General features: G+C 41.3%; 1 protein-coding gene across 6 annotated transcripts in view; it reads right to left on the bottom strand.

The window, feature by feature from the left end:
* SORCS3 (sortilin related VPS10 domain containing receptor 3) overlaps nucleotides 1-26,313 on the bottom strand; it is a 312,444-nt gene that overhangs the window by 132,271 nt on the left and 153,860 nt on the right. For all 6 annotated transcript variants that reach the window (XR_013930611.1, XM_080403456.1, XM_080403458.1 and 3 more), the window contains exon 4: nucleotides 8,893-9,051. Coding sequence is in view for 5 of the 6 variants with exons in the window: in XM_080403456.1 (XP_080259582.1) it covers nucleotides 8,893-9,051 (159 nt within the window). In the remaining variant the exon portion in view is untranslated. The remainder of the gene's footprint in view (nucleotides 1-8,892; nucleotides 9,052-26,313) is intronic.

The raw sequence follows: 26,313 nt of genomic DNA, 5'->3' as shown, positions 1-26,313 counted from the left end.
CTCAGTATGACAAGCCTGTAGGAGTAATAGTTATTATGGCAGCTTCCTCGATTTCTTTCCCCTTTGGGTGAAGAAAAGAATGCAGTTGGTGTGTCTCCAGCTTCACTCTGCAGGGTGCTCAAATGCCAAGTGACTGGTGCAAGATAAATTTGAAAGCTGAGTTTTGTATCCATGGAACTGGAACCACAGTCATTGTGCTCTTCAGATACCAATGAGCCATGATGAGAAATTAACTCCAGTGTGTTCTTTCACATCATATGATGAAATGGAGATTCTACCATGAGGATCCATGTGGGAGCAGAAAGAGCTTATTTTTCTAGTTAAATATAATGTTCACATCTTGCTAAAAGAAGCTGAGTTTTACTCAAGAGGTGCAGCCTCAAGTTGTTGCTGATAGAAGGAGAGTTTGCTCACACTTCTGACAACTAGTTACATCTAAATTCCAGGAGCAGGACTGCTGCTGAGGACCAGATGACAGCTCTGAATGCCTGCTGATTTATATCAAAATGAGATGTGAGGCACCACCAGCCCACCTCTCATCAGCCCCATACCTCAGCTCCTAAAGAAAGAAAACCTGCAGGCCTGGACTGGAGTCACATCTCATTTTGGATGTTCAGCAGCACACGCTGCTGAATTTCAGCACGTCTGCAGTGTGCAGTTGCTGTCTTAGAATTGCACTGTCCAGCATTAGGAGTTCCAACTCAAAGTGCAATATCCTTACCTGCACACAACCCTAAGGTCCCCACATGCCTAAGTTTCCATGAGAGGCACAGAAAAATCTAAGACCAGGGGCTGGAGCACTTACCAGGAATGAAGGACAATACAACTCCCCGGTCTCTGCGCTAGTGAAACTGAGCAGAACAGATGGAGGGGAAGCTAAGCCTGAAACCCTGCAGCACTGGCTCCCCGCAAGACACAGGGACCAAGCATCCTTCAGGGCACTGAGGGCTCTCTTAATGTCCCAGCTCAGTGACCTACCATGACAGGAAAGGAGTGGATGAGGAATCACATTTTTCTCCATGTGTGTGCACACATATAAAGGTCTGACAATTTCTGTACTTAATTTCTCTGCATGACTCCCCTTCACAAGGAGCCACATGGATAGAACAAGAGGCAAGGGGTCTAAGTTGCACCAGAAGACATTTCATCTTGGTATAAGACAGACATCTTTTACAGTGAGAACAACCAATCCCTGGAACCTCCCCATCAGGGATGTAGTGGAGTCCCCCTTACTGTAGGTTTTCAAGATCTGACAGGACAGGGTGCTAGATAATCACATGTAGGCTCCCTTTCCCACAAAAGGTTGGACCAGATGATCTTTCGAGATCCCTTCTAACCTGGACTGTTCTGTAAGTCTATGAAAATGGCTCATCACAAAGAATCCCAGACAAAGGCGGATGACTGCACAGGAAAAGGTGCCTACCTTTTGAGAAGAACCAAGCCTCGCCCTCCCCTCAGTAAGTCCTGCTGGATTTCTTTGGCAGCACTCTACCCAACTGAATGCTCTCAAAATAAATAAATAAATAAACGAATAAATAAATGAATAAAAAATCCCACCCTTAGCTGCCTAACTGCCCCACATTGTACTGTCAGCCTGGGCCCAAAGTCTGGGGGAGAATTTCACCTGGCAGGAGAGAGTCACTGCCTTTGTGGCTCTGGCTCTGTGTGTCTAGGCTGTTAAAAAAGCTTTCCCATGTAGTCCTAGTGTTATCTGTGACTCTTTTTGATAAATTCAGCAGTGTCTAGTCAAGATAGTCAGGGCTCTGACATGCATCACATTCAGTTCTCATATCATAACTTGCCACATCTCCAACACCGAAGGAATCTCCTCAGTCAGACCTGATACTGTCTGCCAGGTGCAACTTGGTGATACAGCAGAATGTTATCTTGCACATTTTCTTTATCACCTCATTTGAAACATATTAAGACACCCACTTCCTTTTGTTTGCTTCCTGCTGAAGATTAAGCCCTATGGAGGGAGAAGACACTGATTGCCAAACGTCTTTTTTATCCAGAGTTCTCAAATTCATAATAGTGTCGCTGGGGATTTTACACTGGTCTGTTACTGAATTATTCAGTCTTTCACCTATTCCCAGCAGGTTTCCAATCACAGTTTGGCCTGTAAGCAAGAGATGGAGCTATACCTCTGCATAGTTTTTTCTCTTAAGAATGGCGATTTGAAATATTTTAAATATCTCTCTCCCTATTTCCCTAATATTTTCTCTCCTTTTTTTAATTATCTTTTAAACTACTATTCATGTAAGAGAGTTGTGCATGTTGCTCTGAAAGAAGTTCTAATGTCATTCTGAGAAAAATTTCATGGAGCTGGAAACTGTCTTCTGTTTCCACCTTCAGACTGATGCATTCCCCAGAGGGGTATTGGGGTGTGGAAAGTTGAGCTTATTGAGAATTAGCTTGTTCCTTGGATAAATAAGAAAAATGATCAGGTACTTGAAATATTAGTATCAAAAATGCTAGACTCATTCAAGATCTTCAACCCCAGCCATGCAAATGGCAGCAACGAAAACTATACCTCACATATATGCTGGTAGACTCTCAGCTTTCCCAGTACTCCATAACAAAGTTTCCAATACTTTCCAACAAAGAATATCACACCTTTTTTATATATTCCCCTTCCTATCACTCTTTGATACACGGGTCATTTAAAAAGGTTTCCAATATATTTTCTGCAGAAACCTGTGAGAAGTGTCGGACAAAGCCCCATTTTCCCTTTGTACTGGCTCATACATGCAAGTACCAATATGGACACTACTAGTGAGACCCAGCCTGATCAGCAGCAAAATTGGCTGTAACATTTACATAGTGTCCACCTTCTGTCAAAGGCCACAGGGGGCCATCAACAGAACCAATGCATGCACACATCAGACTGCACTATTTTATCAATAAAGTAGACACACTCAAATCTACTGGGAAGAGATCCAAGATTTTTCAACTCATATAATGGAATTAATCTCCCAGGGCTTAATAACTGCACAATGCCACACGGCTGCGCAGGGGGGAGCAGTGCACCCACCCATGCTTGTTTACAGCCCTGCAAAAAACCCTCCTGTCTACGCTTTATATGTTGTGAGAAGATATTAGGGTCTATGAACTTGCTACACGTTTGTGCCCACACAAACAGATTCCTTGGCTCAGTCACATAGCATTTATGTGATAATACAAGACTTAGCAAGGCAGAGGAGGGTCATAATTGGCTACAAAAATTAAGAACAGGAATGATATGCTGCATTGACTCATACTGAGGAAGTATCCTCAATAACTCTTTAGATACTCCAAAGAGAAAACAAATGGTGGTGACTATGATTTCTCCTTAAATGAACAAAGTAACCAGCAGCCATGCAGCAAAACATCTTTCAGAAAGCCTGCTGAGCTCCATCCCTCGCACTGAATCTTCTCCCTTGCTCCTGGGAATAGCTCCAAGCAGGAAAAAAGAGGGACAATACACATGTGGGAATGGTAATAAAAGATACAGGGACTGAACTGATGCTGTATTCAATTATTTCAGTTAATGGAAGAGATAACATTGTCAGAAAGCCTTTGGCTTTCACAGCTATGAAGTCATATTTCACAAGTTCTGTCAAGAAGAGATGGGCTCCTTTTAAAGAAGAAGGTAATTTTTCAATAGAAGATTGCTGTGAGGCTTGGGCTTTAAACTACAATCACATGGGATTGGAAGCAGAAGTCCACAGGTGGATATAAAAACAGATCCATGCAAGGGATAAACTTGGGGAGTGAGATTATTCAACAACAAGGCTATAGGAAGAACAGTGAGAACAACAACAAGTCTATCTGCAGAGCATCCTGCAACACCTGAACATCCAGGCTCAGAGTAAGAGAATGCCAGCAGGAGATGCTGAAAGCATAAACTTATGATCAAAATTACACATAATAGTGACATAACAGTAACTGGCTAAGAAAATTCACAATTAGAATATTACTGCAGGAAAGCTTCACTTGCTCAGGCAAGACAGGACAAGCCTTGGATATCAGAGATATATACACTTGGTCTGAGGTCTCATTCTCTTAAGCAAGCTAAAAGACTGTAGGAAGTTACTATTAGCTGGGTAAAAAACTAACTGGGACACCATATCCTGAAAACAATTATCATCTGGCCGTTGTTAAACTGCAGGGGACACGTAAAGACTGTAGTTCCACAAGAATGTCACAGAGTTCTACATTATTCCACTTATTCACTACTGTCTTAGAATAGTGAATACACCTTCCAAAACGCCAACTTGGAAGAGGACAGAATTCAAAACGTGTTGGTTTTTTTTTAGTTGGTTAGTTTGTGTTTTAATCAATTGGATAAATAGCCTAACATTGTTTTCAAATGTGTAGAAGAGCTAAAAAGAAGGGATGCTTAGGATAAAACAATCATTGCAAAAGAGGCTTGAATTACAGCCTTTTGAGTAACAGCTGTAAGGTCAGAAGACCTCAAAGGAAAACTGCCTTTCAGGAAGATCCAAAACATTGACTATTAAAGTTTTTGTGTGAAATAAAAATATTGTTTTCTATTATTATACACAAATCAATTTTAAAATCTTTTGATCTAGGAAGTAACCAAGTCAATTATTTGTAGGGCACTAGCTGTTGATGTTTCATTTTACTGTGGAAAAACATACTAGGCAAAACGGATTTTCAGGTTCATCGCTCATTAATTTCTAAGTTGACCACAGCTTGCTTACAACACCATATTATTATTTTTAGTTGAAAGAAAATTAATCAAATAAATATTAATCTGAAAGCTGTTTTGTAATCTAAGACATGAAATTAAATTTGCAAACTTGTTTACACATTCACAGTTATGAGACGATGGATTAGATATTCCCTTAATAGTTTCTACTGCAGGGAGTCAAATTGTATGTATTTGATATGGTTTCAGAGTTATTTGCATTTTAAAATCTGCCTCTAAAGTAGCCATTAGAAATAGATTTTAAAGGTCAAACACACTTTTAAAGTTTAGAAAAGTGGGAGACTGTGGTCTCCCACTGTAGGAGTGGCTACACCACTGAAGATACAGCAAGCCACAGACTTTCCTCAGCACCTTCCCTGTCACAGATCTGTGGATGAGTATTACCTGCAGGTTACAGACTAATGATAAACTTTCTATTTTATTGCACTTTCATGTATTTAAATCAAAAGTGTTTCAGAGCAGTTGTATCCCAAAAACCTGGATACATGAAGTGAGAAAGCAAACATTATTTGATCCAGCACCACCTATTTTGTGACAGGCAACTTCATGCTGTCTTGCAGGATAATGGGCACAAAAACAAAGGACAGAAGAGTACCAGCAGAACCAGGCTGCCGTTGGGAAATAAGCCTGTTGGGAAATTAGCCCTTGACAACAGCATGGCACCTCTTTGGATAGCCTTCTCACAACTGCAGAGCACTACCGCAACCTCCCTAGCCATTTATTTTAGGAGCTATTAATGCCTCCTTTCTGGTCAGCAGCAGAGAGATCAAATGATCATAGCCACTGGCATGATCCCATGATCACAGCTAGAAGAGAGGGCATGGCATAACAGTGTGGGAAAGTGTGAGATCCTGATCTGGTTTCTAAAGGGAGAACCACCACAACAGTGATATGGAGATGCACAACACATGATGAAGCTACTTCAGGATTTAGCATTTTTAGCCTAAAAGACATTTTCTTCTTGTCATTAGCCTAATGCCCACCTAACAGAAGGTTGTGGCTGACCTCTAGTTCCCACTCAGCTGGGACAGTACTTCCAGACAGGCAGGAATGTAGCACACAAGCATCTCAGAAGACTTCATCTGGGGACTTTGCATAGCACTACTGTCACAATCTACAGCACTGCTTTTGTACTTTAAAAGCGGTGTCCATTATCTTAGTATTAACTGTAACTGCAGTGAAGCTTCATGATCCTGAGACAGAGTGACAATTCTTTTACAGCTTTTACTAAGCCAAGACGTGGCTGAGCACAACCTATACCTGAGTTATGTTAAGCAAATGCTTCAACTGGGAAAAGTGCTGCCTCTGTGGTTCCACTCAAAGATCAGCTTTCAACCAGTACTTAAGGCCATCTTTCTGAACACGGATGGAAAGCATAGTGAGTGGCCTTTAACGCAAAGGCAAACATAGAGGCAAAGTCTGAACTTTGCATTGCTCCATTTCCATTTGACCAACAAGCTGCAGAGCACTTCATTTTTGTTCTTACACTGTTGACAAATTTGTTCAGTTCCTGGGATAAAAGCAAGCAGCCTCAGGGTGTTTCTAACTTACAGCTCATTTCCTTTGGCTCTTTTCTGATCAGAAGAGAACAGCAGAGACGGGCACTCAGACGCATTAGTTTGAAGGAGCAGAAGCAGAAATGCTCCTGAGCCACTATTGCTGTACTGGACGAGGTGAACATAATTCCAACCTCACAGTCAAGTGTGTGTGCATACTTTGTATTTTAATTTCTCCTTCCAGTGGCTAACCTGTCATAAAAAGACTACAAAACACTGGAAATAGAAGTACAGTGTTTCAGCCCAAGAGCAGATGTTCTGTGCTCACTACAGCTGGATATCTTTGGAAATGCATACTCAGCATGTCATATCTGGCTTCTCACATCCATGAGCAGCTCATTAGAGGTCTATTTCTTTCAGGGCTGTCTTTGTACAAACACCAGTACCATTTAAAAATCTTTACCTCCAATTTAAAAGTGGCATCAACCCATTCCATGACATCAAATAAATAGATTGGTCTTTCTAGCCTACTTCAAAATCCCTGTTGCACTGAACATCTGAGTGCACAAAACTATTTGACATTTGACTAACTCCTTCATACAGTAAGGACTTGTTACTATGGAAGGAGTGTATTTACAATAGGTTTGTGCTTCCAAATGTCACTCAAGCAGCAGCAGCAGCATAGCAGCAAACCACCTGGTGCCTGCCATAGCATCTTGTTAACAAGTGGATGGAAAGGCTGCATTGGTAAGTACAGTGGCAGTACATTATTTGACTATACTCTCAGAAACTACTTGGGTAAAGACTTGCACAACCCTTTCAAAGGAAATTCTGTCAAATAAAAGAGGCACAATATTTTGGCTGTATTGTCCCTATAGCTGTGATGTGAGACTAACTAGTTTAGGAAACTTAAAAAATAACTGTAGGAATTGAAAATCACACACACACAGATTAACGCACGTATTGTGTGGCAAGGTTTTATTAGCGGGGGATCTAAAGGGGTGGCTTCTGCAAGAAACTGCTAGAAGCTTCCCCTGTGTCCGATAGAGCCAATGCCAGCCAGCTCCATCATGGACCTGCCGCTGGCCAAGGCTGAGCCCATCAGTGACACTGGGTGGCAGCGCCTCTGGCATAATGTATTTAAGATAGGGAAAAAGCCTTGTGGAACAGCAACTACAGACAGAGAAGAAAGAAGAGTCTATGTGAGAGGCACAGCTCTGCAGCCCCCCAGGTCGGTGCAGGAGGCCAGAGGGGCTCCAAGTGCTGGAGCAGGGGTTCCCCAGCAGCCCGTGGTGGAGCCCACGGTGAGGCAGGCTGTGCCCTCTGCCCGTGGAGGTCCATGGTGGAGCAGATCCCCGAGGAGGGCCCCACGCTGGAGCAGGCTACTGGCAGGGCCTGCGGCCCCATGGGGAGAAGAGCCCAGGCTGGAGCAGGTTTGCTGGCAGGACTTGCCACCCCATGGCAGTGACTCCACGCCGGGGCAGGGCAGAGTGTGAGGAGCCCCCTGAGGGGGCAGGAGCGGCAGGGACAGTGTGTGAGGGACTGACCCAGCCCCAGTCCCTGCGCCGCTCAGGGAGGACAGAGAGACACGGGGGGTGGTGGTGTGTGTGTGAAGTTGGGCTGGGCAAGAAGGGAGGGGTGGGGGGGAAGGTGTTTTAAGACTTGGTTTTGTTTCTCATTATCCTGCTCCGATTTGATTGACAATAAATTAAGCTAATTTCCACAAGTTGAGTCTGTTTTGCCCAGACGGTAATAGCTGAGCGATCTCCCCGTCTTTATCTCAACCCTTGAGCCTTTCGTTATATTTCCTCTCCTTGGCCCAGCTGAGGAGGGCAGTGATGGAGCAGGTTTGGTGGGCACCTGGCATCCAGCCAGGGTCAACCCAGAGCAATGCAAAAAACTTAAAGAGGCTATTCAGCATATTTTTACTTTCCAGAGTCTATGGATGACAAAATTGGAAGAGAGGAAAGCTTGGCAAGTTTCAAGTTTTCTAAAATTTGTAACTTGATCATCCTTTCCATGCCTCTGCTTTGAGTGAGGACTGCTGTTCCAGAACTGAAGCACACAGTCCAGAGCCACACCACTTTATACATGACACTGCACCTGCATTGCTCAAGACAGATGAGTGCTATGTAAAAGCAGGCTTGCTGAGGACAAAGTAACAGACTTAAGAGTTGTCTCACTAACAGAAGGTGCTGCAAAGTGACTTAAAAAGTGGCACAGAGGAGTTTGTCATCTGTTGCTGCTCACTGACTTCCAGATAACAGAATTCAGTTTGCAAGCAGAGAGAGCACCCCCTCACATGCAACACCCAGCTGCTACAGACCAACTCAGCCCGAGTGCTCAATCCTCAAAGACAGCTTGACAATCATAAAGGCCTACAAATCAATAGGTTTTTAGAACAGCTTCATATGTCATGTCAAATCTCAGATCCTTTCCATCGTTGTACTGTGACCACTACTAAAGTTTCCATACCCATCATGATCACTGTATAACCCTGCTCTCTTTGGCAAGCTTGCTTTGGAGTCACCAGGTGGGTTTTGAGCACATATAAACCTGCAAGGTGAGAGCAGCAAAGCACACCATAATTTTTTCATCATCTCTGCAATGGTTCTAAACACTATCCCCTTCAACTTCAACACCTGACTCAAGAATCATTGACATGTGAAATCCACTGCTCACCTTCTGATCCAGACTGTAGGCCAAGATCCACTCTTCCTGCCTGGGATGGAAGAGCAAGCTCTGGATATAGAAGTTCAGACGGTACTTCTGGTAGGTAGCCCCTTCATCAGAGCTGATGAGGATGCTGCTCTCAATCTCTGGATCACTAAGAAGCATGATCTAAATAGAAAAATTGAGGGAAAAGAGTGTTAATGGAAAAGTGAAACCGAACATCATTTAAAAGTGAGGTCATACAGCACTGATTCCTATTAGATGTATTCAGAACATTGTTCAACAGTGTAAACAGACTACAGGATTTCCCAAATACGGGTTAGGGCGGGGTTTTTTCCAGGCTTTCACTTCTGTTTTATTTGCTGATTCATTCAGAGATTTATTTAGTGATTTCTTTTTCTTGTTTTATTTTTATCCAGATAAACTCAGAAAGTCCAGCAATAATGAAAAATGCTATGTTGGTATCAAAGTTTATTTTGGTTGGGTACAGCAACTTCAGACAGCCACACCAGGCTGTCCTGGTCCCTTTCCAGTCTAGCATCTCTCTTCCAGGCATGGAATACTCTCTCCAAAAGTACTCAGCAGGGTAGTTCTGAGATTTAAGGCCCATTATTTGGCAACTTCCAGAGCTACAAATGAGACTATCACCTCCCTGGAAACACAGAATGCCTACCTAGACTAGCTGCTGGCATCTGAAAATCATCCATGTGCATATGCACAAACATTGATACATGATCTCATATATCATGTTTCCAATTTACACAGTAAGAGATATTCATTCACTCAGTGAAATAATAATTTTCCCCAAGCACAGGAAAGTGTATGACCTCAATTTGTACTGGGAGGGAAACACTTCTGAGCCTCTAATTTTAATTAGAAAATTATTACCAATATTTTAAAATGGGTTGATTCCACATTATCAGATGGCATGCTTTACATAAATGTTATCAAGAAAAATGTTGTGGAAACATTAACACCATCTCATTAACATCTGGAGAAAACGACATCACATTAAAGCAAATGCCAGTACCATAAAATAAAGGCAAACAGTGGGAAATAAATTAGAGCTGTGCTAAACACAGCAGGTTATTGATACAGTAGCTGAAACAAATATAGAAACTGCCTTTCAGCAGGAAAACAGATCCAGGAACTGCCTTTTTTAGCTAGCTGCAAAATGATCAGCTAGCTGAGATCCACTGCAGTTTTGTTACACTCACATGTCCACATTAACTTTTCTTAAGCAGCTTCACAGAGCTCCAACTTCAAGACTACAATAGGGTAACACATTAATTTTGACAGCAAAAATCAGTTACAAGGAACAGTAAGACTCTTGGTATGTTAGATCTTGATCAAGCAAAAAATTTCAGAGCTTTTTTAATCTTAAGTGCCTCATTAACTCCATGAAGTCACCAAGGGAAAGCAAATATAATGTAAATGGTTTCTGATCCTTTCCATTAAGAAATGAAAAGGGCCTTTAAAACTAGAACTGAGCATTGTCCCAGGGTGAAGTCACCTGTATGAATACAGCTTGAGCTCTGAGCTCCTTCAGCATCCCTCACATACACCGCTTACCAGGCTCATAAAGCAATCTCCAACTGTTCCCCAGAAAGCCACACCACAAGTCCTGAAAAAGCACACTTGCATTGTGCTCTGGTGCACAGCGTGGGAAATAAGAAACATCCCCACAGGCAACTGAACCCCCGGAAATCACTCTTGATAGTAGGTCCCAATGGCCTCCACCTAGAAGGAAGCTTTGGTGTGTTTCTTCTTTCCAATTAGATCAAAATATGTATTTCATTTTGCTCCAGACAAGAAGGGTTTCCCCAGTATTTCAAGATATTTTTTCTGTCACTGGTGACTTAGACTTCAAAGACACTTTATCCCCCAAATATACACCCCTGTTCATCCAAAGCATTTTGCGTGTGCCAGAGAACTGCAACATATTTTAGTAAAAATCACTTGCTTCTGCAGAATGGAAGAAGGATGTAAGATTGCCAATACAACAAGATATTCCAGAGACATCTTATATTTAAAAGGAAGGAAACTTCAGGAATAAAAAGATTTTCCACTTGATATCGCAGCAGGTTACAAAGTTAATAATGCTGCATATTAAAAGGTCACTGTTAGATAGAGGGAAAGCTGGAAGAGTCTAACAACAGTTATACCTTGTAAGTGCCATGACATTGGTCACCCACCCCTCTTCATCCAGTTCTGATACCAACTCTCCACATAGAGAAAAGAACACACCCAACATCTCTGTTGTCGTCCAGCCTCCCAGCCAAGGCCGATCCTACACAAAGCAGGGTGGAAGAAACAGGAGGCTCAATTGGAATGAAAAAAGCCACCACCAGTCATGCGGCTAGGACTGGTCCAGTTTTGTTATAGGGCAAGCAGGAAAAGAAGAGTAGGAGTCTCTAGGGTTTCATTTTTTTTTGTTATTGTCTTTTTCCTGCTGGAAGCTATGAGGGGAGGGGACAACTTCTCACAGGGAAAAGAAATAGCAGGACATTTGTCAAAGGCCTGAAACTGCCACTTCTCATTATGGGGCCAGGGCGAAGAAACCACCCCGGTAGTGATTTAGATTAATCGCTTTTCATTAAGAACCAATAAACAAACTCCAGTCAGTATAAGCATTTCTGCCAACACCCTGTGTTGCCATTTGTAATTGCCATAAGGAATAGCAAAGGAGCACCAGAGAGTTGTCAAATGTAATTTATAGGGTTTTAAGATTTAATCATTTTCTATAATATTAAATTAAATGGCAGCCTTTATTAAAAAGGAAATTACATTTCACCTTGCTACATTCTAGTATACACACACACACACACATATATAAAAATACTATTTTCAATTGCTGTCTTCAGTTTAAGTGGAGAGAGGAACGGGAGGCAGGATTGATTACTGCTGAGGGTAAGTTCTTGAAAATATACTTGAGATGAGGTTGTTTATACTACATAGCTTTTCCTCTAGAGGCTATAGCCTGACCTCCAAAATTCAATGGGCAATGAATGGCAAGCACCAGACAAAACAAATCAGGCTGAAAATCGGGCTGAACTTCAGGTAGCTGCCTAGGAGATGAACACAGAAGATTGCTGTCTGGTATGTGGAACATCTCCTTTATAGCAGGAGCTTTAGGGGCAATGGTAACACATACAGAATTGTTCTGAATTAGCTCCAGCTCAGCAGAATGCCAGACGCCAGTGGGGGAAGCACATAGAGGGGAAATGATTCAGAGAGGCCACCTTGCAAGAACAGCATTAACTACAATGTATGGACTGAGGTCTTCGGCACAATCAGAAAATACATCCAGCTCTGAATACATCAAGTGGATTTATCCCAGGAAATAAGAAGCACTGGCTTCAGGCAGAAAGAAAAAGGAGGGGAAGTGTCATGCTATACATACCATACATTTGGTAAAAAAACTGTGGAAGTAGCTAAGAGTCACTCATATTTGTTGGAAAGCGTGTGCAACCCTTAAAGGAGCTCCACTGAAATGGCATGGGCTCTCGTGGGGTTAATATAATAAAAAGTAAGGCATGATTTGTAACTAAGAGCTTGAGTTCCTGCTACCCTGATTAAAATGCCAAGTGTGTCACTAGGTTAATGCAAACATCTTCCTCAGTGTTGGTTTCACATAGGTTGTGTGCAGGTGGATGAGTCAAGATGGTGACACACTCCTCGTCCTCTGCTCCAAGCTAGCCAGGCACAAAGACAACTGTGATGTGGAATATTGAACCACACCACTAATAAGCTAGCACGCTTCTTAGGGGCACAACGCTACAACATGCCCAGATGCTGCTGGCTTGGAGCTACAGGTAGCCTGAGCTCCTATCTGCCTGAATCTGTCTACTGCGGTTATGCCAGACTCTCCTACAGCTTGGCACTCCGTTCTTCCCTCGGCACCCTCCACAGTACTGCCCTCATGTTAGCAGGCCTGCTTGGCACAGCACCGCTACCCTTCCCCTTCTGCACCCAAGGCACAACAACACATGTACACACACCCCATCATATTACCTGTATCCATATAATTGGATTCAAAAGCTTTATCACAACTCTTTCTACCTGGTTCTGTGATATCTCAACACAACAGAGATCTGTTTTGTACACAGCTGAATCTTTTAATAAACTACCTCTGGACAAAAAAAAAAAAACAAACGTGCCACATAAAAGGCATTTTATTATTATTATTATTATGTTTTATGGAATCCTTTTATTTTTCTCAACCAACAAACTTTTACTGTAAATAACTGAAGTGCATCTCTAAATCAGTAAGAAGAAGTTTTGTAGGTACAATATCTGTAGCAGTAGTACCACTGAGCTATATTAGCAGGAAGTATCTCAGTAAATGAACAAAGAATACAGGTTCAAAATAAATGTCTTTTGTTCCCACAAATAAGTAGATAGCATTAAACTATTGTGTACTGCCTTCTGATCTTCCTTTTTGTTTTAATATGCTTTTCATAAGCAGTCCTTTTCAGAGGTCCCAGTCACATTCTCATTCACCTATATAAAGTGCTATTCTAAAAAGAAATAAACAAAAGTGTTTTTTTTTTTAAAAAAATCCACCTACAAACCACCCGAGCCTCCATAGCTACAAAAGAAACCCAGCTCCTTAAGAAAGTATTAGCAATTTGCTCTGTAGCACTGTATTGTCCTCTTCTGCAATCGAAAAGGTAGCTCTGCCACAAATGCTCCTGCAAAAACAGAAGCTTAAGGGTTCATGTTTACAGCTTTATAGTGATTTTCATCTTGAAGGTGTTCAGCTTACATGTGAAATGGCTTTATTATTATTTTTTATGCCTCTTCCCACCAGACTTTCCACTCTAAGCACTTCAGGTCCTCCCTCAAAAAACCCCCAACTTTAGGTCCTTCCTAAAGCCAGGCTATACTTATACCAACAACAATAAAACACAAATCTGATTTTAAAAAGATGATTTTTTTTTTTTACTTTTTAATTGTTGAATTAAAGCATTTAAAGGATTGCATGGTCCCACAAGACTATAAGGAGCTAAGCCTACTTCCCCAAAAAAGTTCCATATTGGCTTTGATTTTAAAAAGCTGAAAAGTTTCAACAATTTATGCTGAACTGTCAATGCAAACAGAGGACTTTTGCTTTGACTGGATTTACGATGTCCTTTCCTACTTTTGAAACTGAAAAACCAAAATCAAATGACATTCAGAGGCTTAAAGATACAAACCCCATTTTCTTCCTTCAAAACGTTAGCTCATTACAAGTATGCCCAGTATGAACAGTTCGGAAATCCTTTATGGGTAAAGTAATTTTTTACTGCTGAAGCATTTCAGATCAAATATTTGACCATCTGAAATTTCTCACTGGCAAATATTTGGTTATTCATTCCCTTCTCATTCTTCCTCTCCCTACATCATTAATGCAATTTACTTGCCTTGCAAGCCAAAGGATGCCCTCGAAGGTATTTACACAACCTCAACCTCTCAGAACACACCTGCAGCCCTTCTCTGCCAATCCCATGGAGGACAGATGCAACTCATTGCAATGAAAATCTCATCTTTTTTTTTTCTTCATTCCTCACCAAGTGTCAGTTCAATTTAAAAACTTCAGTTTAAGTACATCAGCCCCAACCCCTCCGAGACTAAAATGTACTGGTGTCACAAGTAACTGTCTACTTACCAGCAAAAGTAACATCCATATAAATCAGCATTAAGCTAAAGGTTATCTTTGCATGATTTGCACTAGTTTAGAAAGCACACCTTAACTTTACACAAACTTCTACAGATGTTCAGAAACTGCTAGATACCTGCTCACTGCCCTGTAGATATACTGACTCCTGCAATAATCAGGGGAAAAGGAAGCCAACCTCTACTTCCCAGTCACCAAGACCAGCAGTCAGACAGGAAAAAATGGGAGATGACAGTAATAAAAGTCTGCTCTAAAGAGATACCGGTTTTATTTAGACACAACAAAAGCAAACCACCCCATTACTTAGGGATCAGCAACTGTGGTGAGAGGGACATCTGAGCCAAACACAAAGCCATGAAGAAGGCAACAGCTTCTGCATAATTACCAACTTTGCATCCCAAAAGGAAAACTCATTACAATCCCTTGTGTTACAGAGTTGCCCAGATCTGGGGCTCCTTCTTGTCTCACATACCTCAAAAAACTTCCTTAATGCTGATAACCTGTGGGCATGAGTCAAACAGTAATGGTGCACTGAGCTTTTATGAGAGAGAAATTATCTGGACCTACCCCTTTTCAACTTCTTGTAACTTCACTTCTTATTGCCCAAAATTTAACATTAATAACAGGTTTAATTAATGAATATAGCACCAGATCACCATCTCTCAGAACCATAACGCTGTAATCTTAAAGGATGAAGTGCACTGCACTCACTCTATAAGGGTTTATGAAGCATGTGTTATAAAAGTACCTCAACCATAAGGCTTTTATACCTTGGCACTCACTTCAATACAATCCCATAAAATCCAATCAATCTTTAAGTGTTAAAGGTGACTTTCACTACTGTATTTATTATTGGATAATGAAAAATGAGTCAGACACCCATAGAAACCAAGCAATGAAATAGAGTTTCCTGAGGCTTTTGGATTGGGTCTGCATTATATGTACCGTGACCAAAGAACCAAATAGCTCTCTTAAGACCTTTCAGGCACTTCATGTTAACCTTTCTCCAGAACTTCCTTTCCAACAGGACTTCTTTGTAATTACAAACCAGCTTCTACTCTGCAGAATCCCATTGCTTGTCATGGACTTTCCAGATGTCAACAGCTGTTTCTGTAAGCATCCAACTCCTGTGAAGGACCTCCTCCATAGACTCCTCCAGCTGTGCTGGTGACTGCAGCTCTCTATTGCAGTAAGCTGGTTTGAGAAGACAGCATAAATCTCCGACACTAACGTCATTGGGAACCCATCTGCAGGTTCCCCATCTTTCCAATATTGAGAGAAAATGATCAGAGAACATCGTGCTGTTCAAGGTTACACGCAGATTCTATGTCTTTGTAGATTATTTTGTCTTTTGGAGAAGGTAGATGAAAAAAGAGGACCATTACAAGGTAAAGAATAATAAGCTATAAAATGAAATGTATTTATTTTTTTTAAAAAACTAAGACAGCAGTGTCTCCCAGTGATATTGCAACACAAAAGAGGACATCACTGGGATACTTGCTCATTTGTATGAATATCAAATCCATTCCTGAAATATAATATGTCATTATTCTGCTGTCTCCTTGGTTTTAAATGTATATTTAGACAGGCCATCTTCAAAATTGAGAGCAAGTTTCATCATAAGTTTCGTAAGTCATATCACAATAATATTCTGCATAGATATCAAGATGATTTTGTCATTCAGAAATGATGCAAGCATAAATCTGCTGTTCAAACAGCACACCCTCTAACCAGGATCAAGTACCCCAGGTTCACTCTTAACTTGAAAAGCCCCTCAGCAGAATCCTGGTACTGTCAAAAATAAAGCTAAGAGTTTTAGCTATAACCAACCCAATATGTGACTTTTCTCAACAGAACCTCTGAAACAGTAGTGACCATAAGTCTGGCCTATGAGGCTGAATAATCTACACACATGAAATCCTAGTATTATACTCAGTAAATATGCAATTGGAATATATAGTCACAACATGTGCCATATACAGTTGGCTCAGTCAGGGAAGACTACACATTTCAGATTACAGCATCTCAGTAATTCTTTCATTTGCTTCTCATAAAGATTAAAAAGGGCAGAGATGCCAGAAAGACTTTGGAGAGACTGAGATAGAGCAGTTTGGTGGCAAAAGAATTATTTCTATCATCCTCCTGTCTGAAAATCCATAGGAGAGATATCTTACATGATTAACTCTGATAAAATAGATTAGCAAAAGCACATCAAATGAGGACCAACACCATGTTGCCTTCTCTAAGGAGATGCATATCAGCCCATCATACTTGTTTACAGTGAATAACCCCAGTGAATCTTTCTGACCTCTATTATTTCTCATATCCGGTTATATCCAGATAACAATTGCAATTAATTGTTCAGATTTGTAAAAATTAGAACAGGCTTTTGGCATTGCAGCCATATCTGCCATAAATTGACTCACCAAAACAAAACACTTCACAGGATTCCAATGCTCACACACACACCCCATCCCCTATAGAGAGCTCTTCATTTAATTACCACCTCTAGCAGCTGTGCAAGAGCACAGATGCACCTTGCAGGATGCCCTTAGGATTAAGAGCAAATCAAAGCTAAACTGGATACAGAGCAAGAGCCCCTCAAGGAAAACCACTCTGCCACTCCTTGGCAGGTGGGAAATGAAAATATATCATGGCTGTAAGGCTTAGGCAAAATCAGAGCCGGGAACTGAGACACTCTAAGGCTGCTGTCCTAACATACCCACAATGCCAAATCCCAGGCTGGATCTGCTTTGCATGCACAGGAGTGGAATAAGCCATCGTACTAGACCCAACAAAGCAGAACATCTCATCTTTGTTTTACTGCTAAGCAGGTCAGAACAACATGTCTCCCTGCTTTCTCTTGTCTTTTTGGCACTGGACACATGTACTTTTCACTTTTAATTACCAGGCACAGCAGGCATTTGCTTGTTAAATTTCAGGTGCCAGTGGGGATGGAAGCCATCCAAAAAGCATGTGTTTGACCTGGCAAAGAGTGACTGATTGGCAACAGCCACATGCTTAGTTGTAAAACCTTTTCATTGTCACAGCAAGGCAGAGTTTACCCAAGGTTACTCCATCCCATTATGTTCTTGTTACAGCTGCACATTCTCCAGCTCCCCATAGATCATCAGAGCAAAGCCCTCTGCCACAGTAATCCCACCTTCCCGAGGCCACTGTGTGCTGTTCAGCCAAAGGCATACCACAGCATGTTCATGCATAGTGCCCCTCTATGAACTGCCAAATGGGTTACAAGCATCACCATATGGCTGGTTTTGTATATACCCAGTTTGACCAGCACTTCTATAACTGGGCCTGGACCAGAATTAGAAGGAACCCCGGCAGATGACCTTAGGTAATAACTGGTGCTTCCACAGGAAAAACGGACAGCAAATCAGCAGAAGAGAAACATAAAGCTTCTGACCTACATTATGCTTTGCTCTGAAGTCTGGTATTTCTGCATAGCATAGTTCTGCATGATGCCTTTTTACTTTTCTCAGTTCAACACAGGAAATTCCTAACTGTTGCAACATCTAACATGTTTTGTGGTCACCAGCTTTTTCTAGTGACACAGAACAGCTCTGATCCCAAACTGAAAGAGAAAAGCAGCATTCGCTGTTGTAATTATATGCTATTTGAGTAAATGCACAACCATGCATTGTGCCATTCTCCATAGAACTACAAAGTAATTTGCACCATTATAACTTACCATGTAAGCAGAAATAGTTACAGAAAATAATGTTATCAATAAGGAGAGGCTGTGTGCACCACAGCTGCTGGAACTGAGAACACCATTTATATGAAAACACTCCTCTGATTATAGGTCTCACTTGGGAGAACACTTTACACATGGGAATAAGTTTACTCATAGTAGTTGCCCCATTACAGAAAACAAAGAGATGTGCATGGATAGTTACTTATGGGGGTAGACTTTTGCAGGCTGCATACAGCAGTCTGTTTCATTTGAGGACAGTAGAGTGTTTCATGACTCTTTAGAAAAATAAAAATTGTATTATGTATCTCCCTTGAGGCCATTAAACCTGAATAAAATTTTAAATGCATCATTGCTTCTCCTCTGCTTACACATTTTGTTTTTCTGCTTTTTAGTCAGATTGCAGAGAGAACATAGACAGCAGTCAGCTTTATTCACGTTCACATCCAGATGCTAGCGATGTATCTCAATTTACTTAACTGGCAACTACTACTCATGTCCCTCACTGTCCCTAATGTATTCCTCCTAACTTTTTCCTACTGGAGGAAGCCGAGGAGGTAGGAGAATATCTATTCATTTTCTGGATGGAAGGCTGAGGCCCCCAAAATTTAAAGGTTAAAGTTAACAAAACATGCTGGCATTGCAGTGTTCTGCACAGTAGCACTCAGGTCTAAGCTATTCACTGTGGTTGCAAGCTCCACATGCTAACTCAGGTGCCAGAGATCCTAATACATGGGAAGGTTCAGGACGCAGGAACAGGATTCACAGCTACCAGCTCACTGGCTTTGATGTTTTCTGTTACATTGGCAAAATTAGTTCCCAGTGATATAGTCCTTGTATGGTAGATATGGTAGAAGTCTTGTCTGCAGTTACACACCAAGAACGTGAGTGACCATGACCCACAGCCACTATGTCCTGTTCCAATAGGGTCACTGATACCTCACAGCCTTGGGAAAATCACATACTTTCTTTTCCGCGTCCTTCCATGCACATACATAAGCCCTGGTCACTGCAGTGACCTGAAGGACTACTGTAAGAAGAAAGGAAATTGGAAAAGCGGACAAAGGTTTTATGTGCAGCACAACCCTGACACTTTGCTTTAGGAATCAACTGGCAAAACTCAGAAAATTGCCAGCCTGACTCCACCTTTCCACCCATTTCCAGGTCTTGAGCACTATGTTCATTGCCTCCACTCTATTGCCACGCATGTCTCTGAGCACAGCCGCTACATTGGTTTTATTGCTTTCTTGCAGCCTTTTTAAGGATCCCATTGGTCTGCCGTGGAACGGCTCCAAGGGAAGCAAAAGATGTCAGATAAGCTTTCATCTCAGAAAAAGGACAACCTGATTTGTTGCAACAGGGAATTAAAATATCATGGGGCCCACTGCAAAAGGAATCACTGGTCTCTCCTCACAGAGAGACATAAGGGCTGGGCTAAACGTCAAGTCCCCCAATTTATAAGAAAAGTACAGACTGAGTTTCCTCTAATTGCATCTGTGCACGACTTGGAAAATTCCCCTCATTACCTTCAGAGTACAGCAACACCTGCCTGTATACAATGAAAAAAGGCATTTTAGGATGGATAGGTTCAAGGGCGATGAACTTGCACTAATGGAAAAAGAAGCCTTGAGCACTCTGAGATGTGCTGAAATGTCTCTATACGATCTAGCCTAGTCAAAATCCATGCCAAAGAAACACTGCTCCTAATACAGCTATGCAATGTTTTCCAGAATTCACAGTGCTGCTTGGGATAAAGATTTTTACACAGAATTGATCACATCAGAGCTGACTAGCTACTGCATTTACACTATAAGAGGCAGATGTGCATATGACAGAAACTGAGACAGTGGCCAGCATGTACCCTGCAGACTCTGCTAATCTATTCTATTAAAAATGAGAATTCACTCAATAATGCTGAATTCCTCTATTCTTCACTTTGGAAAAGAATGAAATAAAAAGACATTTTGGCTTAAATTAGTGGGGTTGGGATGGGGGTGGGAGGGGGATTTCCTGAAAGAAAAATAATTGTGTCCTGGTGAACCACCTCTCATCACTAAAGATCAAGGTTAGAGCACTATGCAGTCTTCGAAAGGACCCACCTGCCCCTTTTCCAAGAAGTGCTCTCCACCCATTCTATTATTTTTCCTCCTTTTTAATAACGGGACATGCTGACTCGTTATTATTGATTGATGACCCTGCTGTCTCTGAAGCACCATTCCCCTCTCATTAATTCAAAACTACCTCATTTTTCATACTTCATAAATTAATATATTATTGGAACTGAAGCAATAAAGGCAATGGCCACGTTTCATAGAGAGGTAGGGAGGGTGGAGAAAGGAAGGAAGTCTAATAAACCCATCCTACATCAGGATCTACAGCTGTGTCTGCCCTGCTGACAGGCTGGGTGTTATGTACAGGCAGCCCCTTACAAGGTCCTGTACATCCTGACAGCCCTTCTTTGTCCCTGTAACCACGGCGGGTGCTCTGAAAGCTCACACAGGTCCACTCTGCCCAATTCATAAAAGCAATGGCCATGCTAAGTGACAAAATTGCAGCTTTATTTTAGTGGATATTATAACTTCTGATCTGTCCTTTAGTGCTTGCTGGTTAAATTGGAACAAACTACCGCTTTATTAAACACTTACAGCCAACTCTGGAAAGTCTACATCTAAATGTGGATGTGACCTTTCCAGTTTTACCCCATCTCTTCTCTTTACAACCTTGTACCATCCCTAAGGTCCCGTAGGACCCTGACTCTAGCAGTACAAGGTGAAGCAGGCAGAGAGCAACAGGGAGATGGACTGACTTTTAGGAAGCCAGACAAGGCAGCCCTGTTATAGACAAACACCAGCACCCTGCCAAGCTGACTCTTACCTGATAACTGTCCTTTTTTCTTCAAATCTTATTTGCAAGTTCTATAAAAACAAAGCTGACATATTGGCTTGGGTTTCTCCCATGTTTCCACCTCAAAATTTGAATCCCCAGCTATTCAAGTAGACAACAAAATGCAATGATACCCTTCTCAACAAATTTTAGGGTACGATGGGGCTGGGAATTGTATTTGAAGTGGTAGATACCTACAGCGCCAAACTAACACTGTTCACCAACTCTGTTCTTGCACACAAAACAACCTCAGGGAAGTGTGCATGGTAAATAAGTCCCAAGGGTTTGGATTCTGGTTTGCCTTTTCCTAAAATCTGTGCCTGCTTTCATTCAAATGGCCATTTTTTTCCCAAAGCCTTAGGCAACATCTAAGCAGGGATTTCAGGATCACAGTTTCAGTCCTTGGTGGATAAATGACATAGCAGGTGTCTGACTGCTTTTTTCTTATTTTACTTATACATCTTGTGTCTACATACTTAGTTTTATCAGCCAGACTTCCAATATCTATGAAGGCTAAAAGAACATTTATCTAACAAAACATTTTTCATAAAGCCAACTTAGCCAGCCCTAATTTTAGTCCCTATTTTTATTAACTAAATCCTGCATTAGGTTTCCATTTGCTTTAAATACTTAACTCAGCACTAACCAAATGTATATTAAATGCATTTTTCATAGGTTTCTGAAATTAAGTAAAAGCTCTTGGAATACAGTAATACAAAGACATGAAATGCAGATGCATAAAGGCACACATGCAAATCCTGGAGTTTCATAATATATGAACATTTTTCTCCTCATGAACACTGAAATGATGGCTTTCAGTGTAGTATCATTAAGATAGGTATAAACAGAAACAGATACCCATCTCTTTTCTAACCTGCTCCCCTCCACCCCCATTAAATAATGCCATATGTGAGCATTCTGTTAATTATCTCAATTGGGTTTATTTTTAGAGACAGTTGATGAGCCGTGGGTGAGGTTCAGTGGGATTTGAGGGTTTTGTTTATTTAGTTTTTAATGCATCTGCTTCTTCAGAGAATTAACTGAAAAAGCCCCAGGAACCTCTGGTTTTCATGTTCATGCATATCAAGGGACAGCCTTCCCTGGAGTGCAATGATCAGGTTGTCCTTCTTTAAGAGAGGGGAAAACTTCCATTGGGATCTCTCATAAGTTTAGGTCCCAATTCTGCACTGACAAATGGTCGTATCCCAGACCACAGATGTTATATGACTTCCATTTATCTCTATGATTTATGTCAAGTCAGAAGTAGTAAAATTAAAACATGCAAGCAAACAGACAGCAGTTCATTGTAAGTCCTGCAAGTGCAGGAGCCTACAGGTCAAGGTCCCAGTCGGGCATCTGACATGCCAGGTCCCCACAGCCCCAGGCTGCAGCAGGGCAGAGCATTCTATCGCAGGAGTCCCTTGACTACAAAGATCCATAAGGAGGCACAATCCACAAATAAAGTAATAATAATAATAATTTTTAAAAAAGGCTATTTGGGCATACTGAAAAAGACTCTATGTTTTATATTCTAATAACATTCATATTTTGCCTTTACATCTCAACATCTTCCATTCATTGATCTTGAACCACGTTTAAAACACTAAAAAAATTAGTCATCTAGCATCAAGAAACTGTATTTTTTTTCCATAGGAAAGGTCAGAGAAATCTACTCTGAAAACGTGACTTTTCTGAATTTAAAAGAGACAATAAAAATCCCTTCAAAAGGAGAAGTTTCTGAAGTCCTCTTCTCCAAGTATTATAATACATCTGTAACTCAAGAGATTTCTTTCACACAGTTTCAGGTCATGGTTCTGCAAACATTTACATAAATTCTCTTCTTTCTCAGGTGACAAATTCAAGCTGAATTAATTGGACAAGTAGAGAGAATTCCATGCACAAAAGCTCACAAGACTGCACCTTGTACATAAAACACATCATGTCACATATTTTCTGACTCTACCATGGATGTTGTGGGTGACCTTGAGGACATCATCTTTGCTTCATCTGTATGTAAAGAAAAATATTACAACTTCATTCACATTGCATTCCTGTATTTGAACTGTCAGTTCTGGAGACTGACAGTGACTGTCCCTGAAGTGTATTTACAAGAGAGAATACAGCGCCTTGTTAACCAGACTGCAGTCACATTTGTACAAGCCACTGGTACAACCAGAGCAGACAAATCTGAGCTCAGCTAACCCAGACGCTGTGTTTCAGAGCTACAGCCTTTCCTGTACAGCAGTCGGCAAGTTCTAACCACATAGGCTCTGGACTGGGTGGCATGGTTTTTAGAGTGCTGAGAGGCACAGGAACTTCATATACCACTCAACAGGTCCCAGGAACAGGTGCACAAAGAGACGGTTACAGCTGTATTTGCAGCTCAGGTAATTTCAGTGCTCTTAAAGGAAGCTGCAAAACCAAGAACTATTTAGTAACTGTATTTCACTGCGCTGAAGGGAAAGATTAGGGATAAAAGACAGTAGAAACAACTAGTTCTATCATTCCTGCCCTGTGGCTCTAACTCAGCCCTGTTGCCTTTGTGTTATAAATATGTTTGCTGAGATCACATCATCAAGTGCCACTTTGCAGCACATGCTGTTTTTCACAGTGTCAGCAGAACATGGAAAAAGGGTCCAAAGAAACCTTCCATCTGCCAGATGGCTTTAGGATACTCCAGAGCTCATTTTCTCACCAATAGCTCGGGATGCAAAGCAGCAGATGACTAATGGGAGCTGTGGCAAAGGATGGCAGCTCGGTTTGGGCTGGGCTAGCAAGCATCAGGTGCATGCTGGAACCTCTGCCGCCTCAGCCTATCACACGTTTGCTGAGTAAGGACAAAACAAAATGCTGAGGAATTCCCTTTGGGAACAAATGAACTAAGAAATAAAAACAAAACCCATTTGGACTGTGTTTCTGCCCTGAGGCTCCAAAAACAGCTGAGGAATTCCCTTTGGAGATACATGAAGTCAGGACAGAGTTTGCTCTCAGTTACTCTACAAGTGAGTGAGAAGAAATAAAAGGGAGGTCAAAGCAACTTGCGCTCATTTAGGATGTCCAGCTTCTGTAAGAGAAGCTGTCACTCCCAATGTGCTAGCTTGTTTCCAGTCAGGTAGATGCACTCCTCTTCAATTTCAATAATACAGTCACAATTAACTTATCCCTTCATTAACCTGAACTGCAACACAGCATGCTTTCTGCCAGCTCATAAACAGTTGCTGCACAGAAACAAACAAATCTAATTAGATTTAGTTTCAGAGCTTCTGACTCCAAATACCTCTGAACATTTCTCATTCTGACGGGCCAAGTTCAGAGGCGTGACTATGTATGAGAGGTGCGGCATGCCTTTGGCTTTTATAGCTTCTGTGATTTGGACTGCCCCTCCACTAACAGCTGGGAAACTAGTCTGCAGAACCATTCTCTCAAAGCTCTTTAATTGAGCACCGTAACTTTATTTCTGCTTTATGCTGTTTGCAACTACTGTTCAAATTGCTTAGCTAGATGGTCTGTCTATAAATAAAATCTCTAATGCTTCAGTTGGGATATAGGGGGGGGGGGAGGGAATTTTCATTTCAATCACTGCACCTGGGTGATATTTCTGTGCAGACAGTCAGCATAAAAGACTACAGACCTTTTAATTCTTCAGGTTATCACCTACAACAATGGTAACAGCACAGGAGAAAAGCTAAAGATGACTGCATCCAATTGAACTGCAAAGCAAATTCATGAAGGTATTCCTAAGACATCACACCCATCACCCCAGATCTTCAATGCAATCAGGACCTCCCATTTGTCAATATCTCATCAGAGCAATGCTATATACAAGCAAGTGCTTTTTGGTTTGAGTTCGTTGTCATTCTCTACCTTTTTCCTTTCTTCTTTTCCTTTTAAATACTTTTTAACTCCATCCTCTCAACCTTCACAGGAATTCAAAGCATAGAGATAAAAGGTTGATAGTGAAAACTGGGTTTTCAACTAAGCAACACCTTCACCAAGAATATGCATTCTTGACAGAACATTTAATGAAAAAAGTAATACATGAAATCTATGGTTCAACAACAATTCCTTGAGATTCAAAATGGCATCTTAGTGCCTGAAAGGAGCAGTGCTTCAGATGTATGGGACTGTCATTCTCATCCTCTTTCTGCATCCTTTGGAAGGACTTTGCATCCCTCTGTGAGGCATCAATTCTAAAATTAATCCTGTTATTGACAACCAAGAAGAAAGCAAATGTTCTCGGGATAGGGGATCTTAACCAGCAGAACAACACATGCTAGAAATTAGGGACTTGCAGCACTTCAGCTCCAAACAGTGCCACTTTGAAATGCAGGCAGGCAGGCAAAGAATCATAGGCTGATTTTTTTGTGGAAATTATCCAATTTTCTAACAGAAAGTTTTCAACAACAAAAAAGAAAAAAAAAGATAGAAAGAATATGGGAATTTAAAAAGTCAAGAGAAATGTTCGTATTAAAATAAAAGAGACTTTTTTCCCTTAGCGCTTTGGAAGAAATAAACAATTCTAATTCCCAGACTGCTGTGAAAATCTGCCTCTAGTAAAATGTAACTAATGCCCAAAACATAGCATTAAATTAAAGGTCAGCAGGGAACTGAGATCTCTGCCCAGCAGAGAGTAAGCAGACTTTTGTCATATCCCTAAAGACAGACAAGAGGCTATAGGGTAGAAAAGCCAAAGCTTTGCATTTTGCAACTCAGCTTTTCAGAGCACTGAACCATCTGTCCTTAAATCCCATTCATCTGTAAGGAAGGGGTGCTGCTAAACAAATATAAACGTTTCTCCTTTCTGAAGTTCACCACAGAATTATCGTGCTTGTTGCAACCTATGTGTCAATCAGGCAAAGCAGATGGTTTCACGTGGTCTCTCAGGCAGACAAATGGTGGGCAGATGCACTGAAGGGGAAGATATGCCCTGGAATACACTCTACCTATTAGAGCATCTTCATGGTCGTAAAAGTGTCAAAACTGCAGGCACCACGGCTCAAAACAGTAACTCTTCAGAAAGCCATAGCCCCCAGGACTTCAGAGTTACCTGACTGCTAGGTCTAATGATTACCTGGAATTTCATAGTGTTAATAAGAACACAGTGCAGATTTTTGTGATCCAAATACAAGTCCCTAGTGTGCAAGTGAAAGAAACAGCCCAAGCATCTGCAGGAGAG

Source organism: Falco punctatus, assembly GCF_963210335.1.
Source record: "Falco punctatus genome assembly, chromosome: 9".
Taxonomy (NCBI): Eukaryota; Metazoa; Chordata; class Aves; order Falconiformes; family Falconidae; genus Falco; species Falco punctatus.
Note: the sequence above shows the minus strand (reverse complement) of the source record. Positions and strands in the feature narration are given on the sequence as shown.